The sequence below is a fragment of the Callithrix jacchus genome, chromosome 9 (genome assembly GCF_049354715.1).
Source record: "Callithrix jacchus isolate 240 chromosome 9, calJac240_pri, whole genome shotgun sequence".
In the NCBI taxonomy this organism is placed as follows: Eukaryota; Metazoa; Chordata; class Mammalia; order Primates; family Cebidae; genus Callithrix; species Callithrix jacchus.
Window position 1 is genome coordinate 128,167,366 of NC_133510.1, and position 12,636 is coordinate 128,180,001.

Here is a 12,636-nt window from a genome sequence, read left to right on the forward strand (position 1 = left end):
CCCGTGGGCCCTCCTTAGGGGGCCCTGGAGGGAGGGAAGGGTCAGGAAAGGACTGGCTGACTCACTCTTTGGTGTGGTACATGCGGTCCCCAGTGCCCAGCTTCGAAGTGGTATAAAAGAGTCTCATCTCAGCTTCGGAAGCCTGGACCTCACTCAGCTTCTGCAGCAGCTCTGCTCGCTGGGAAAGCAAACGAGTGTGTTATCCATCTGCCATCACGACCCTCTCCTAAGAAGGGAAGCGAGACTCTAATAAAATTTCAACATCATGGCCGGGTGCAGTGGCTCGTGCCTATAACCCCAGCACTTAGGAGGCCAAGGTGGGAGGATCATCTGGGGTCAGAAGTTTGAGACCAGCTCTGCCAACATGGTGAAACCCTATCTCTACTAAATATACAAAAATTAGCCAGGTGTGGTGGCGGGTGCCTGTAATCCCAGTTATTCCAAAGGCTGAGGCAGGAGAATCGCTTGAACCTAGGAGGTGGAGGTTGCAGTGAGCCAAGATCGCGCCACTCCCCTCCAGCCTGGGCGGCAGAGCAAGATTCCGTCTCAAAAAAAAAAATTCTGCTGGGCACTATGGCTCACACCTGTAATCCCAGCACTTTGGGAGGCTGAGGTGGGCGGATCATGAGGTCAGGAGTTCCAGACCAGCCTGATCAACAAGGTGAAACCCCTTTTCTACTAAAAACACAAAAATTGGCCGGGTGTACTGGTGCGCCCCAGTAATCCCAGCTACTCAGGAAGTTGAGTCAGAAGAATTGCTTGAACCCGGGTGGCGGAGTTTGCAGTGAGCCCTGATAGTGCCACTGCACTCCAGCCTGGGTGACAGAGTGAGAGGTTGCCTCAAAAAAAGGAAAAAAAAATTCAGCACCATTAACATCTGGAGTTTTTAAAACCAGAGGTCAAATTGCAATTCCATTGCTGCATGGAGTTCTATCAGCAGACACAGCAAGCTTGGCATGGGCTTTTTTAACCCCTTTGACAGAATCTGGGGCTGTATAAACACGGCTCTTTCCAGCAGGGCATCACAGTAGAAGACGATGGCCCAGCCAGATGTCCAACAGCAGGACTCGAATGAAGCACGGCCCAGTCATGCAGAGCGACGCTCCCTAACCGCTCTGAGGAAGGAGGCAGCTTTGTGTGCCCGATGCCAAGCTACCCTGAGCAATGCTGTGTGCAGGGGGTGTACCCAGTGGGCTTCTTTCAGTTGGGTGAGGGTTTCTTGAGTTTTTGCTTTATTGTTCTTGTAATTGTACATGTAGGTTTTATACACACTTCTATGTGTGTATCTCACACACACACACACACACACACACACAGCAAAGTACAGCACAGCGGGAAAGCACCCTCCATAGGATTCAGAAAGGACACATTGACCAGGTGCAGTGGCTCACACCTGCAATGTCAGCACTTTAGGAGGCCGAGGCGGGCGGATCACCTGAGGTCACTAGTTCTAGATCAGCCTGATTAACATGGTGAAACTCCGTCTCTACTAAAAATATAAAAATTAGCTGGGTGTGGTGGCGCATGCCTGTGGTATCAGTTACTCGGGAGGCTGAGGCAGGAGAATCACTTGAACACAGGAGGTAGAGGTTGCAGTGAGCTGAGATTGTGCCACTGCACTCCAGCCTGGGCAACAGAGCAAGACCTTGGCCCAAATAAAAACAACACAATTGGCCAGGTGCGGTAGCTCATGCCTGTAATCCCAGCACTTTGGGAGGCTGAGGTGGGTGGATCACCTGAGGTCAAGAGTTCAAGACTAGCCTGGCCAACACACTGAAACCCCATCTCTACTAAATATACAAAAATTAACTGGGCGTGGTGGCGCATAGCTATAGTCCCAGCTACTTGGGAGGCGGAGGTTGTAGTGAGCCAAGATCACGACAATGCACTCCAGCCTGGTGACAGGGCGAGATGCTGTCCCCGCCCCCCAAAAAAGCACATGCTCACAGGTGAGTGAGTCTTCCCTTACTAAGGCTTTGGGGACGGCCCATCCACAGCTGCTGGGGACAGACCCTCAAGCCTCCTGATGCAGACACAGCTCCCGCGTGCAGGGGCCTTGCCAAAAGCCAAACTTGATTCTCACGAAGCCTCCAGATCAGGGTTCCGCAATCTCAGCACAGTTGACATTTGGGGCCAAATAAGGTTTTGTTTTTCTGTGCATCGTAGACGGTTAACGGCATCCCATGCTTCCACCCGCCAGATGCCAGCAGCACCCACAAGTTGTCACAACCCCAAATGTCTCAAGACACTGCCAAATGTCCCCGGACGGGGGGAGGTGAAACTGTCCCAGATGAGAGTCACTGCTGCAGATCTAAACACTAGTGTAAAAAACCTGACAGCAGAGGAGCATGTTTAAACTGAAGTGTCAAAAATCTGAAGGTAGGAAACTCTGTAAGACAAACGAATAAATTACAATAGGAGAAGAAAAAAGTGATGGGTGAGGAGTACCCGGGAAATTTAACCTTTACTGGATATTTGATATTAAAAAAAAAGATTAGGTGTGCTAACGGTATTCTGGCTATTTTAAAAGTCTCTATTTGGCTGGGCACAGTGGTTCATGCCTGTAATCCCAGCACTTTGGGAGGCCGAGGCAGGTGGATCACCTGAGGCCGGGAGTTCTAGACCAGCCTCACCAACATGGAGAAACCCTGTCTCTAATAAAAATACAAAATTAGCCACGCGCGGGAGAGCATGTCTGTGATGTCAGCTACTCAGGAGGCCGAGGCAGGAGGAATGCTTGAAGCTGGGAGGCGGAGGTTTCAGAGAGCCAAGATCACACCATTGCACTCCAGCCTGGGTGACAAGAGTGAAACACCGTCTCATAAAAAAAGAAGTCTTGGGGCTGGGTGTGGTGGCTCACACCTGTAATCCCAGCACTTTGGGAGGCCGAGGCGGGTGGATCACAAGGTCAAGAGATCAAGACCATCCTGGTCAACATGGTGAAACCCCATCTCTACTAAAAAAACAAGAAAAATTAGCTGGGGGCATGGTGGTGCACGCCTGTAATCCCAGCTACTCAGGAGGCTGAGGCAGGAGAATTGCCTGAACCTGGGAGGCGGAGGTTGTGGTGAGCCGAGATTGCGCCATTGCACTCCAGCCTGGGTAACAAGAGTGAAACTCCCGTCTCAAAAAAAAAAAAAAAAAAAAAAAGAAGTCTCTACTTTTGGAGATACAAATTGAAATATTTATGGATAAAATGCTATGTATAGTGGGTTAAATGGCGGCCTCCCTCAAAGATGTGTTCACAGCCCAGAACTCGTGAACGTGACCCTATTTGGAAAACAGTTTTTTGTAGATGTAATTATGTTAAGGCTCCCAAGATTACATGATCCTGAGTATCTGAGTATCCTAAATCCAATGAGAAGCGCCCCTCGAAGAGACACACTGAGGAAAGGCCGAGGGAGGAGGGAGGCAGAGATTCCCTCTTCTGTGGAGTGATGCAGCCACAAGCCAAGGGAAGCTGGAGCCTCCCGGAGCAGGACAAGGCCAGGAAGGGCCCCTGAGCCCAGTGAGGGCACTGCCCTGCCAACGCCTCCATCTGAGCTTCTGGCCTCCCAAGCTGGGAAAGAACAAATTTCTATTGTCTCAAGCCCCTCGGTTTGTGGTCATTTGTATGGCATCCCTAGGCAACTGGCACAGGTTCATTCTACCAGGGATTTGCTTCAAAATGACCCAGGTGTGGGAAAGTGACCAGCACTTGAGATAATCCAAGACCGACCAGGGGCTGAGCAGTGTTGGAGCTGGCCACGGGCACGTGGGGGTTCACTGTACGATTCTCTTTACTTTTGCACGTGTTTGAATTTTCCACGACAAACTTTTTTCCTCTATAAAACATTTAAGGTTTGGTAGAGCTAGAAAAGGCAGGGTGGTGGTGGGGGGAACAAAACAAGAAAAGAAAAATAAATATAAATTTTAAAAAAGAAGAAAAAACAATTAAGGAGAAAAGTCTGACATTCTGTGGAATAGCTGAGTTCAGTTCCTCTGCCTCAGCAGCCATAGGTGGTTAGTGGCTACTGCACCGGACCGTGCACTGGAATTTTCCTCATTCCAGAAAGTTCTATCAGTTGCACCACAGAGACCCCCCATCTCTCTACTCTGGAGAGCCGCAGGCAGCCCCTGCCTGGGCGGGGCATACCTGGCTCTTTTTCTCTTTCTGTTCTAAGATTTTCTGCAGCACTTTTCTCTCCTTCTTGGTCAGAGGCTTCTTCTGCTTCTGCGCCAGAGGGGCTTTGGTCTTCTTTTTCTTCTTCCCCAGGAGAACGAGCGGGTTGCTTGCATCAACTCCCTTCAACGTGTCCTTTTCTAAAAGAGCACAGACGCTTATTAAGGCCCCATTCGGCCGGGCGCGGTGGCTCACGCCTGTAATCCCAGCACTTTGGGAGGCCGAGGCGGGTGGATCACGAGGTCAAGAGAACGAGACCATCCTGGTCAACAAGGTGAAGCCCCGTCTCTACTAAATACACAAAAATTAGCTGGGCATGGTGGTGTGCGCCTGTAGTCCCAGCTACTGGGGAGGCTGAGGCAGGAGAATTGCTTGAACCCAGGAGGCAGAGGTTGCGGTGAGCTGAGATCGCGCCATTGCGCTCCAGCCTGGGTAACAAGAGGGAAACTCCGTCTCAAAAAAAAAAAAAAAAAAAAGGGCCCCATTCTCCTGGAGGTGGCTCTAGTCCCGCCTCCTACAGGTCCCCTGACCTGCATGGGGGCCTCCTCCTGAGCTGTGAGGTCAAATCTATTTTCATAACAATACTGTGATGTTCTCAAGGACTGGTGTGGTGGCTCACACCTTAATCCCTGCACTTTGGGAGGCGAAGAGGGTGGATCACTTGAAGTCAGGAGTTTGAGACCAGCCTGGCCTACATGGTGAAACCCTGTCTTTACTAAAAATACAAAAATCAGCCAGGCGTGGTGGTGGATGCCTGTAATCCCAGTTCCTTGGGAGGCTGAGGCAGGAGAATTTCTTGAACCTAGGAGGTGGAGGTTGCAGTGAGCTGAGATCATGCCATTGCACTCCAGCCTGAGTGACAGAGCGAGACTCTGTCTCAAAAAACTCCCCGCAAAAAAAAATCCTATGATGTTCTCTTTTTGTTTTTTGAGATGGAGTCTCACTCTGTCACCCTAGCTAGAATGTAGTGGTGCGAGCGGTCTCGGCTCACTGCAGTCTTCGCATCCCGGGTTCCAGCAATTCTCCTGCCTCAGCCTCCTGGTAGCTGGCATTACAGTTATGCACCACCACGCCCACTAATTTTTGTATTTTTAGTAGAGACGGGGTTTTACTATGTTGGCCAGGCTGGTCTTGAACTTCTGACCTCAAGTGATCCGCTAGCCTCAGCCTCCCTAAGTGCTGGGATTACAGGTATGAGCCACCATGACCAGCCTGATGTGTTCTCACATGTACAGTGGGACCGGGCACGGTGGTGCATGCCTGTAATCACAGCACTTTGGAAAGATCAGCTGAGGCCAAGAGTTGGGGACCAACCTGGCCAACATGGCAAAACCCCATTTCTACAAACAATACAAAAGCTAGCCAGGTGTGATGGCACACACCTGTAATCTCAGTGTGTAGGAGGCTGAGGCACGAGAACTGCTTGAACCTGGGAGGCAGAGGTTGCGGTGAGCAGAGATCACTCCACTGCACTCCAGCCTGGACGACAGAACAAGGCTCTGTCTCAAAACAAAAGAAAGAGTGTATAGTGGACTAGGCTAAGTTTGTGTCATACCTATTTCTAAACATAATAGTTTGAAAGTATGCATCCCAGACCATTTTAGAAAAATTCAGTCACCATATCACTCTTCAACTCCACCAAGCACAGAATCTTGGGTAGGATGGACCTTGGCAGATACGTGTGTCTGTCTGACGTCTGATGCTGGAGTTTGCTCTCTGGTGCTCCCGTGTGGGCAGTATCTGATTCTTTGATAAACTGTTTGCTTTTTATGTCTTTATGTCAGAAAGAGGACCAGTTTTGTGACCCTAATTAAGTATAATGGACTGGGTGTGGTGGCTTACGCCTGTAATCCCAGCACTTTGGGAGACTGAGGTGGGCAGATCACCTAAAGTCAGGGGTTTGAGATCAGCCTGGCCAAGAGGATGAAACCCCATCTCTTCTGAAAATACAAAAATTAGCCAGGCGTGGTGGTGTGCACCTATAATCCCACCCACTTGGGAGGCTGAGGCAGGAGAATTGCTTGAGGTGGAGGTTGCAGTGAGGTAAGATTGAGCCATTACATTCCAGCCTGGGCAACAAGAGCAAGACTGTCTCAAAAAAAAAAAAAAAAAGGGCCAGGCGCAGTGGCTCAAGCCTGTAATCCCAGTACTTTGGGAGGCCGAGGCGGGTGAATCACGAGGTCAAGAGATCGAGATCATCCGGTCAACATGGTGAAACCCCGTCTCTACTGAAAATACAAAAAATTAGCTGGGCATGGTGGCATGTGCCTGTAATCCCAGCTACTCAGGAGGCTGAGGCAGGAGAATTGCCTGAACCCGGGAGGCGGAGGTTGCGGTGAGCTCTGATTGCGCCATTGCTCTCCAGCCTGGGTAACAAGAGCGAAACTCCGTCTCAAAAAAAAAAAAAAAAGAAAGAAAGAAAAAACAAAAATCAAAAAGGAGATAATTAGAAAAAATTTCCTCTCTTGATATATTTTTTTTAGATTCTTTTTAAAATGTTTTGGTTTTTCTCCTCAAATCCCTTTTAGCCATACATTTTTTTTTGATGAAATAATGTTAAGCAATCCAAGCTATCCCCTATTTCTCCCTATCCTGTAGTTCTCCAATAGAACTAAAAGGAAACAAAAAAGGGCTGGAGGACAGTGGTGTGGTGTTTTTCTGCAGGCTTCAAATTGTGATAATGTTGCTGATGGCTATTGGAGCACATGCCTGCACCTATAATTTTGTGTTGCAAAAATATCTAGGCTTTAATTTCCAGTACAATAAGTATCAATTGATATAACCCACACAGTCAAAAACTCTTTGGGGTCCTCAATTTTTTAAGAATTCTAAAAGGATCCTCAGACCAAAAAGTCTGAGAACCACTATGATAAGAATAAGGAATTGTGTTAAGAACAAGGAAGTGGGCCACGTGCAGTGGCTCATGCCTGTAATCCCAGCACTTTGGAAGAACTAGGCGAGTGGATCACCTGAGGTCAGGAGTTCGAGACCAGCCTGACCAACACTGTGAAAACCCATCTCTACTAAAAATACAAAAATTAGCTGGGCATGGTAGGGCCTATAATCCTAGCTACTCAGGAGGCTGAGGCAGGAGAATCACTTGAACCCAGGTGGTAGAGGTTACAGTGAGCACTCCAGTCTGGGTGAGAGAGAGAGAGAGAGACACACACACACTTGTTATCAAAAAAAGGAAAAAAAAAAAGAATAAGTAAGTGGATGGGGATATCAGATGGGTTGTCGGGTGGACTCTTCAAAGAAGGCATCTGACTCATATTCTTTTTTTTTTTTTGAGAAGGAGTCTTGCTCTGTCGCGAGGCTGGAGCACAGTGGTGCAGTCTCAGCTTACTGCAATCTCCACCTCCCAGGTTCAAGCAATTCTTCCACCTCAGTCTCCCAAGTAGCTGGGACTACAAGCACGTGCCAAACGCCCAGCTAATTTTTGTATTTTTAGTAGAGACCAGGTTTCATCATGTTGGCCAGGATGGTCTCGAACTCTTGACCTTGCAATCCACCCGCCTCGGCCTCCCAAAGTATTGGGATTACAGGCATGAGCCACTGCACCTGGCTGGCATCTGACTCATATTCTTATGAGGTTCCTCTGGTCCCTGACAGAGGCAGGGATACCCGGAAACATCCTGTTCTGATGTAAGCAGTAACATTCCCCAAATCTCTGGGTCTCAAAGACCTCAGCCCCTCTGCTCAGATGGCCTAGTTTCAAGTGTCAGCCCAGTGTCTATGGCTGTCTTTGAGGCGCCATCCTGAACTGTCACTGCCATAATTGTCACAGAATTGTCACCTATCCCAGGATACACCCCACCTCTGTAACCTTTCTTCACTTTTCAAAGCATTCTCATTTCAGTCACCAACATATTTTCCCAAATTGCCACCTCTGAAACCCTGACAGCAGGTAGGATGGCTACGACAGGTTAAATAGTCCTGATCCCGGCCGGGTGCGGTGGCTCAAGCCTGTAATCCCAGCACTTTGGGAGGCCAAGGCAGGTGGATCAGGAGGTCAAGAGATCGAGACCATCCTGGTCAACATGGTGAAACCCCGTCTCTACTAAAAATACAAAAAATTAGCTGGGCACGGTGGCCTGTGCCTGTAATCCCAGCTATTCGGGAGGCTGAGGCAGGAGAATTGCCTGAACCCAGGAAGCGGAAGTTGTGGTGAGCCGATATCACGCCATTGCACTCCAGCCTGGGTAACAAGAGCGAAACTCTGTCTAAAAAAAAAAAAAAAAAAATCCCTGATCAGAAATGCTTGGGACCAGATATGTTCTAGATTTGGGAATATCTGTATTGTATTTACTGGTTGAGCATCCCTAATCCAAAAACCTGAGATCTGGAATGCTCCCATGAGCATTTATTTCCTTTGAGTGTCATGCTGACATTTAAAAACTTTTGAAATTTTGGAGCATATTGGATTAAGGACCCTCAACGTGTGCCAATGGCCCCATTCTGCAGACGTGAAAAGGAAGGTGCAGAGAGGTTAGGGGATCTGCCTCAATTCCCAGCCTCTCGTGCAATTCTTTTTTTTTTTTTTTTTGATATGGAGTCTGACTCACCCAGGCTGGAGTGCTGTGACGTGGATCTTGGCTCATGGCAACCTCTGCCTCCTGAGTTCAAGCCATTCTCTTGCCTCAGCCTCCCGAGTAGGTCCCGTCTCCTGAGTATCTGCCAAATTCTCCATGCGGTGCCTGCCACCATGCCCAGCTAGTTTTTGTATTTTAGTAGAGACAGGATTTCACCATGTTGGCCAGGCTGGTCTCAAACTCCTGACCTCAACTGATCTGCCTGCCTTGGCCTCCTAAAATGCTGGGATTACAGGTGTGAGCCACCATGCCCAGCCTGTCTGTGCAACATCCGAGGCGTGAACTCAGACTTCCAGATTTGCACTCTAACATGCATCCCTATACCTTCACTGCCTTCCAGGTCCATCGACAGTGTGGAAGAGAATGCTCATTGGTGGGTGGAAGGAAGTAAACTCCTCCAGCAGCCCTGGTGACCCTTCTTTCTGTTTCTAGAATCTTTCTTCATGGCCACATCAGCCTGGCCCTTGGGGTCTTACATAAGTGGCTGGATGAGTTCAATTTTAGAACATGTTTAGTTTCAGGGGCCTGTAGGACATCCTTGAACCCACACAACTGCTTCACTCCAAACCAGCCCTACCGAGGTGCTCACTGCCCTCCCGCTGTTAAATCCAGTGGTCCTTCCCTCCCTTCCTGATTCCAAAGCAGCACCTGACCCACGGCGAGAGTCCTTCTCCCTGGCCTCAGGATTTATACTCTTGCAGCTCACCACACACGTTCTGGGCCGCTCCATCTCCCTTGCAGCCTCCTTATTTCCCTCTTCTCCAGGGCTGGACTCCTGCCCTCAGTCATCTGACTTTAAATAAATATCTATATACTGACGACTCCAAAATGGGTATCTCCACCTGGACTGCGTCTCTTGAGTATCTGAGTCAACAGCTGCCTGCCTACCTTCCTTGCCCGGATACCTAATAGGCCCCAAACCACCCAAACCCTAAGCTGACTTCTTGATCCTCTCCACAAGCTGCCCACTCAACCCCTGGGAGTCATTCTTTGTCAACTCCACTGTTTTTGAGCACAAGCCCAGTCAGGCCACAAATACTGCCAGCTCAGCCTTCAAAACACATCTTGAGCTGAGCATCATGGGCCATGTCTGTAATCTCAGCACTTTGGAAGGCTAAGGTGGGCGGATCACGAGGTCAGGGGTTCGAGACCAGCCTGACCAACATGGTAAAACCCTGCCTCTACTTAAAAATACAAAAATTAGCCGGGTGTGGTGGTGCACACCGGTAATCCCAGGTACTTGGGAGGCCGAGGCAGGAGAATTGCTTAAACCTGGGAGGTGGAGGTTACACTGATCCGAGGGCGGGCCATTGCAGTCCAGCCTGAGGGACAGAGTGAGACTCTGTCTCAAAAAAAAAAAAAAAACACATCCTGAATGCACCCACTTCTCACCTCCCTGCTGCTGCCCCCTGGCCAAGCATCAGCTCCACCTCCTCCTGCTGCTGGTTCTACCTTTGATCTCTACTGGTTTTCCTCAATACAGCTCCCAAAGGGATGCTGTTAAAATATAAGCCCTCATCTGTCCTCCTCTGCTCTAAACACTCCCACAGCTGCCCTCTCACTTAGAGGAAAAGCCCCAGTCCTGGCCAAGACCCCAGTCCAGGCCAACCTGCTTTGGCCCCCTGTTTTTTCTCTCAACTTCAGGCAGCCACTCTGGCCTCCTTCAGATCTTTAACACAGTGAAGTCTTCTCCAGCAACTCTGTGGGATGCGGCGACTCACCCAATGGCCTCTTCTGTTTTATCTGCCCACTGTATCCACAGAACTTTCTATGTTTTACATGTTATTGTTTGCCTGTCGCCTCTTATAAGCAGATAAACTCAGGGATTTTCTAAAAATCTCCCTTTCTGGTGTTTCTCCAGTGCCTAGAATAGTGCCTGGCATGTATTAGGAGCTACTACTAAAAAGGGGTCTGAGAGAAATGTCAGCCAGCCTGCAAGCTGAACAGACAAGACTAGGCTGAAAAAAGCACATTTGGGGCTCCTTGGAGATTATAATAGAAGTCATGGGAACGGATGAAACTACTTATTTATTTATTTATTTATTTTTTGCAAAATTCTCCATGTTACTATTTGAGGGCAAGAGAAACCCCGGGTATTCCATATACACTGTTAAAACTTGGCTGTCACTAAGCCCCTCTCATTTGGATCATCCGAAATGGTGGGGGACCCATTTCCCCACTCCACACGATCCATCCCACCTCTCTGGGACCCCTCACCCCAGAGTCCTGAAGGCAGGGCACAGGCCCCCCCTGGGAAGTCCCCGAAATCCAACCCTCGTCCCGGGACATCTTACCCTCTAGTTCCAGCTGCACCAGGGGCGTCTCGGGGGGATCCTTCGAGGGGCCAGGACCCGCCTGCTGGCGCCCCTTGATGTTGTACCGCCGGCGTAGCTTCCCCATGGCGCCTCGGCTTGGTGGGGGCTCCAGCGGACCGGACAAGCAGAGAAATCCCAAGTCCAGCCCACGTGGGTTCCCGGACTACCAACTCCCGCCGTAAGACTTCCGGGTCTCGCTATCGCGAGAACCGTAACTGACCCTGCCGCTGAGGGGCGGGGTTGGAAGAGAAACCGTGAAGAGAGGGAGAGGCGGGGCCAGGCCGGGCAGGGGTAGTGGCTATTTAGAGAGGTGGGCGGGGCCTGATATCCCAGCCCTGGCCAGAGTTTCAGACCCAGGCTCTTCTCGCTTGGGGTAGTCTGAGTTTAAATCTGAATTATAGCTACTGATACTAATTTGGCTGCTTGAGAGTGGGAGTGTTTTGTCACCTTTTAAAATGTGCCCCTGCCCCCAATACTCCAGACTTCTCCCCAACTCCGGTTTGCGCATCTGCATTTTCTGATATTCCTACAAGAAACGTATTAGTCGTCTAGTTTTAAAAAGGCACCAACTATTTCCATCACAGGGACAGATGGAAGATCTAAAAGGAGGCCTCTATTAGGCAACTTTAAATTCCTGTTACTGCATCACATTGTAATGCACTCGGAAACAATGCATCATTATTTTACTTTTATTGAGACAAGGTCTGCCTTTGTCACCCAGGCTGGAGTGTAGTGGAACAATCTTGGCCCACTGCAACCTCTGCCTCCCAGAATCAAATGATTCTCCTGCCTCAGCCTCCCGAGTAGCTGGGACTACAGGTGCCCACCACCATGCCCAGCTACTTTTTGTATTTTAGTAGAGACAGAGTTTCACCATGTTGTCCAGGCTGGTCTCGCACTCTTGACCTCAGGTGTTCTGCCTGCCTTGGCCTCCCAAAATGCTGGGATTATAGGCACGAGCCACCGCGCCTGGCTTTTTTTTTTTTTTTTGAGGCGGAGTTTCGCTCTTGTTACCCAGGCTGGAGTGCAATGGCGAGATCTCGGTTCACCGCAATCTCCGCCTCCTGGGTTCAGGCAATTCTCCTGCCTCAGCCTCCTGAGTAGCTGGGACTACAGGCATGTGCCGCCATGCCCAGCTAATTTTTTGTATTTTTAGTAGAGACAGGGTTTCACCATGTTGACCAGGATGGTCTCGATCTCTTGACCTCGTGATCCACCCGCCTCGGCCTCCCAAAGTGCTGGGATTACAGGCTTGAGCCACCATGCCCAGCCTTTTTTTTTTTTTTTTTAAGGAGATGAGGTCTGGGCCTGTCTGCCAGGCCAGGCTGCAGTGGTGCAATCACGGCTCACTGAAGCCTTGACCTCTCCTCCTGAGTAGCTAGGACCACAGGCACACACCACCACGACCAGCTAATTTTTTCTATTTTTTTGGTAGCGATGGGGTCTCCCTATGTTGCCTAGGGCAGTCTCAAATTCCTGGGCTCAAGGGATCCGCATGTCTCAGGCTCCCAAAGTGCTGGAATTACAGGCATGAGCCACTGCAAATGCCTTATTGACATTTAAAAAA

General features: G+C 49.6%; 1 protein-coding gene across 4 annotated transcripts in view; it reads right to left on the bottom strand.

Annotated features, from left to right (window-relative positions):
• DHX37 (DEAH-box helicase 37) overlaps positions 1–11,258 on the bottom strand; it is a 47,017-nt gene extending 35,759 nt beyond the window's left edge. The window contains exons 1-3 of one of the 4 annotated variants that reach the window (XM_035258154.3): positions 11,049–11,258; positions 4,136–4,302; positions 66–178 (exon numbers count right to left, since the gene is read on the bottom strand). In XM_035258154.3, coding sequence (XP_035114045.2) covers positions 66–178; positions 4,136–4,302; positions 11,049–11,154 — 386 coding nt within the window. In that variant the 5' untranslated portion in view covers positions 11,155–11,258. Of the gene's footprint in view, positions 1–65; positions 179–4,135; positions 4,303–8,727; positions 8,922–11,048 lie in introns of those variants that run through there. The other 3 variants (XM_054239097.2, XM_054239096.2, XM_035258155.3) reach the window with 3 other exon arrangements.
• Positions 11,259–12,636: the final 1,378 nt, after the last annotated feature.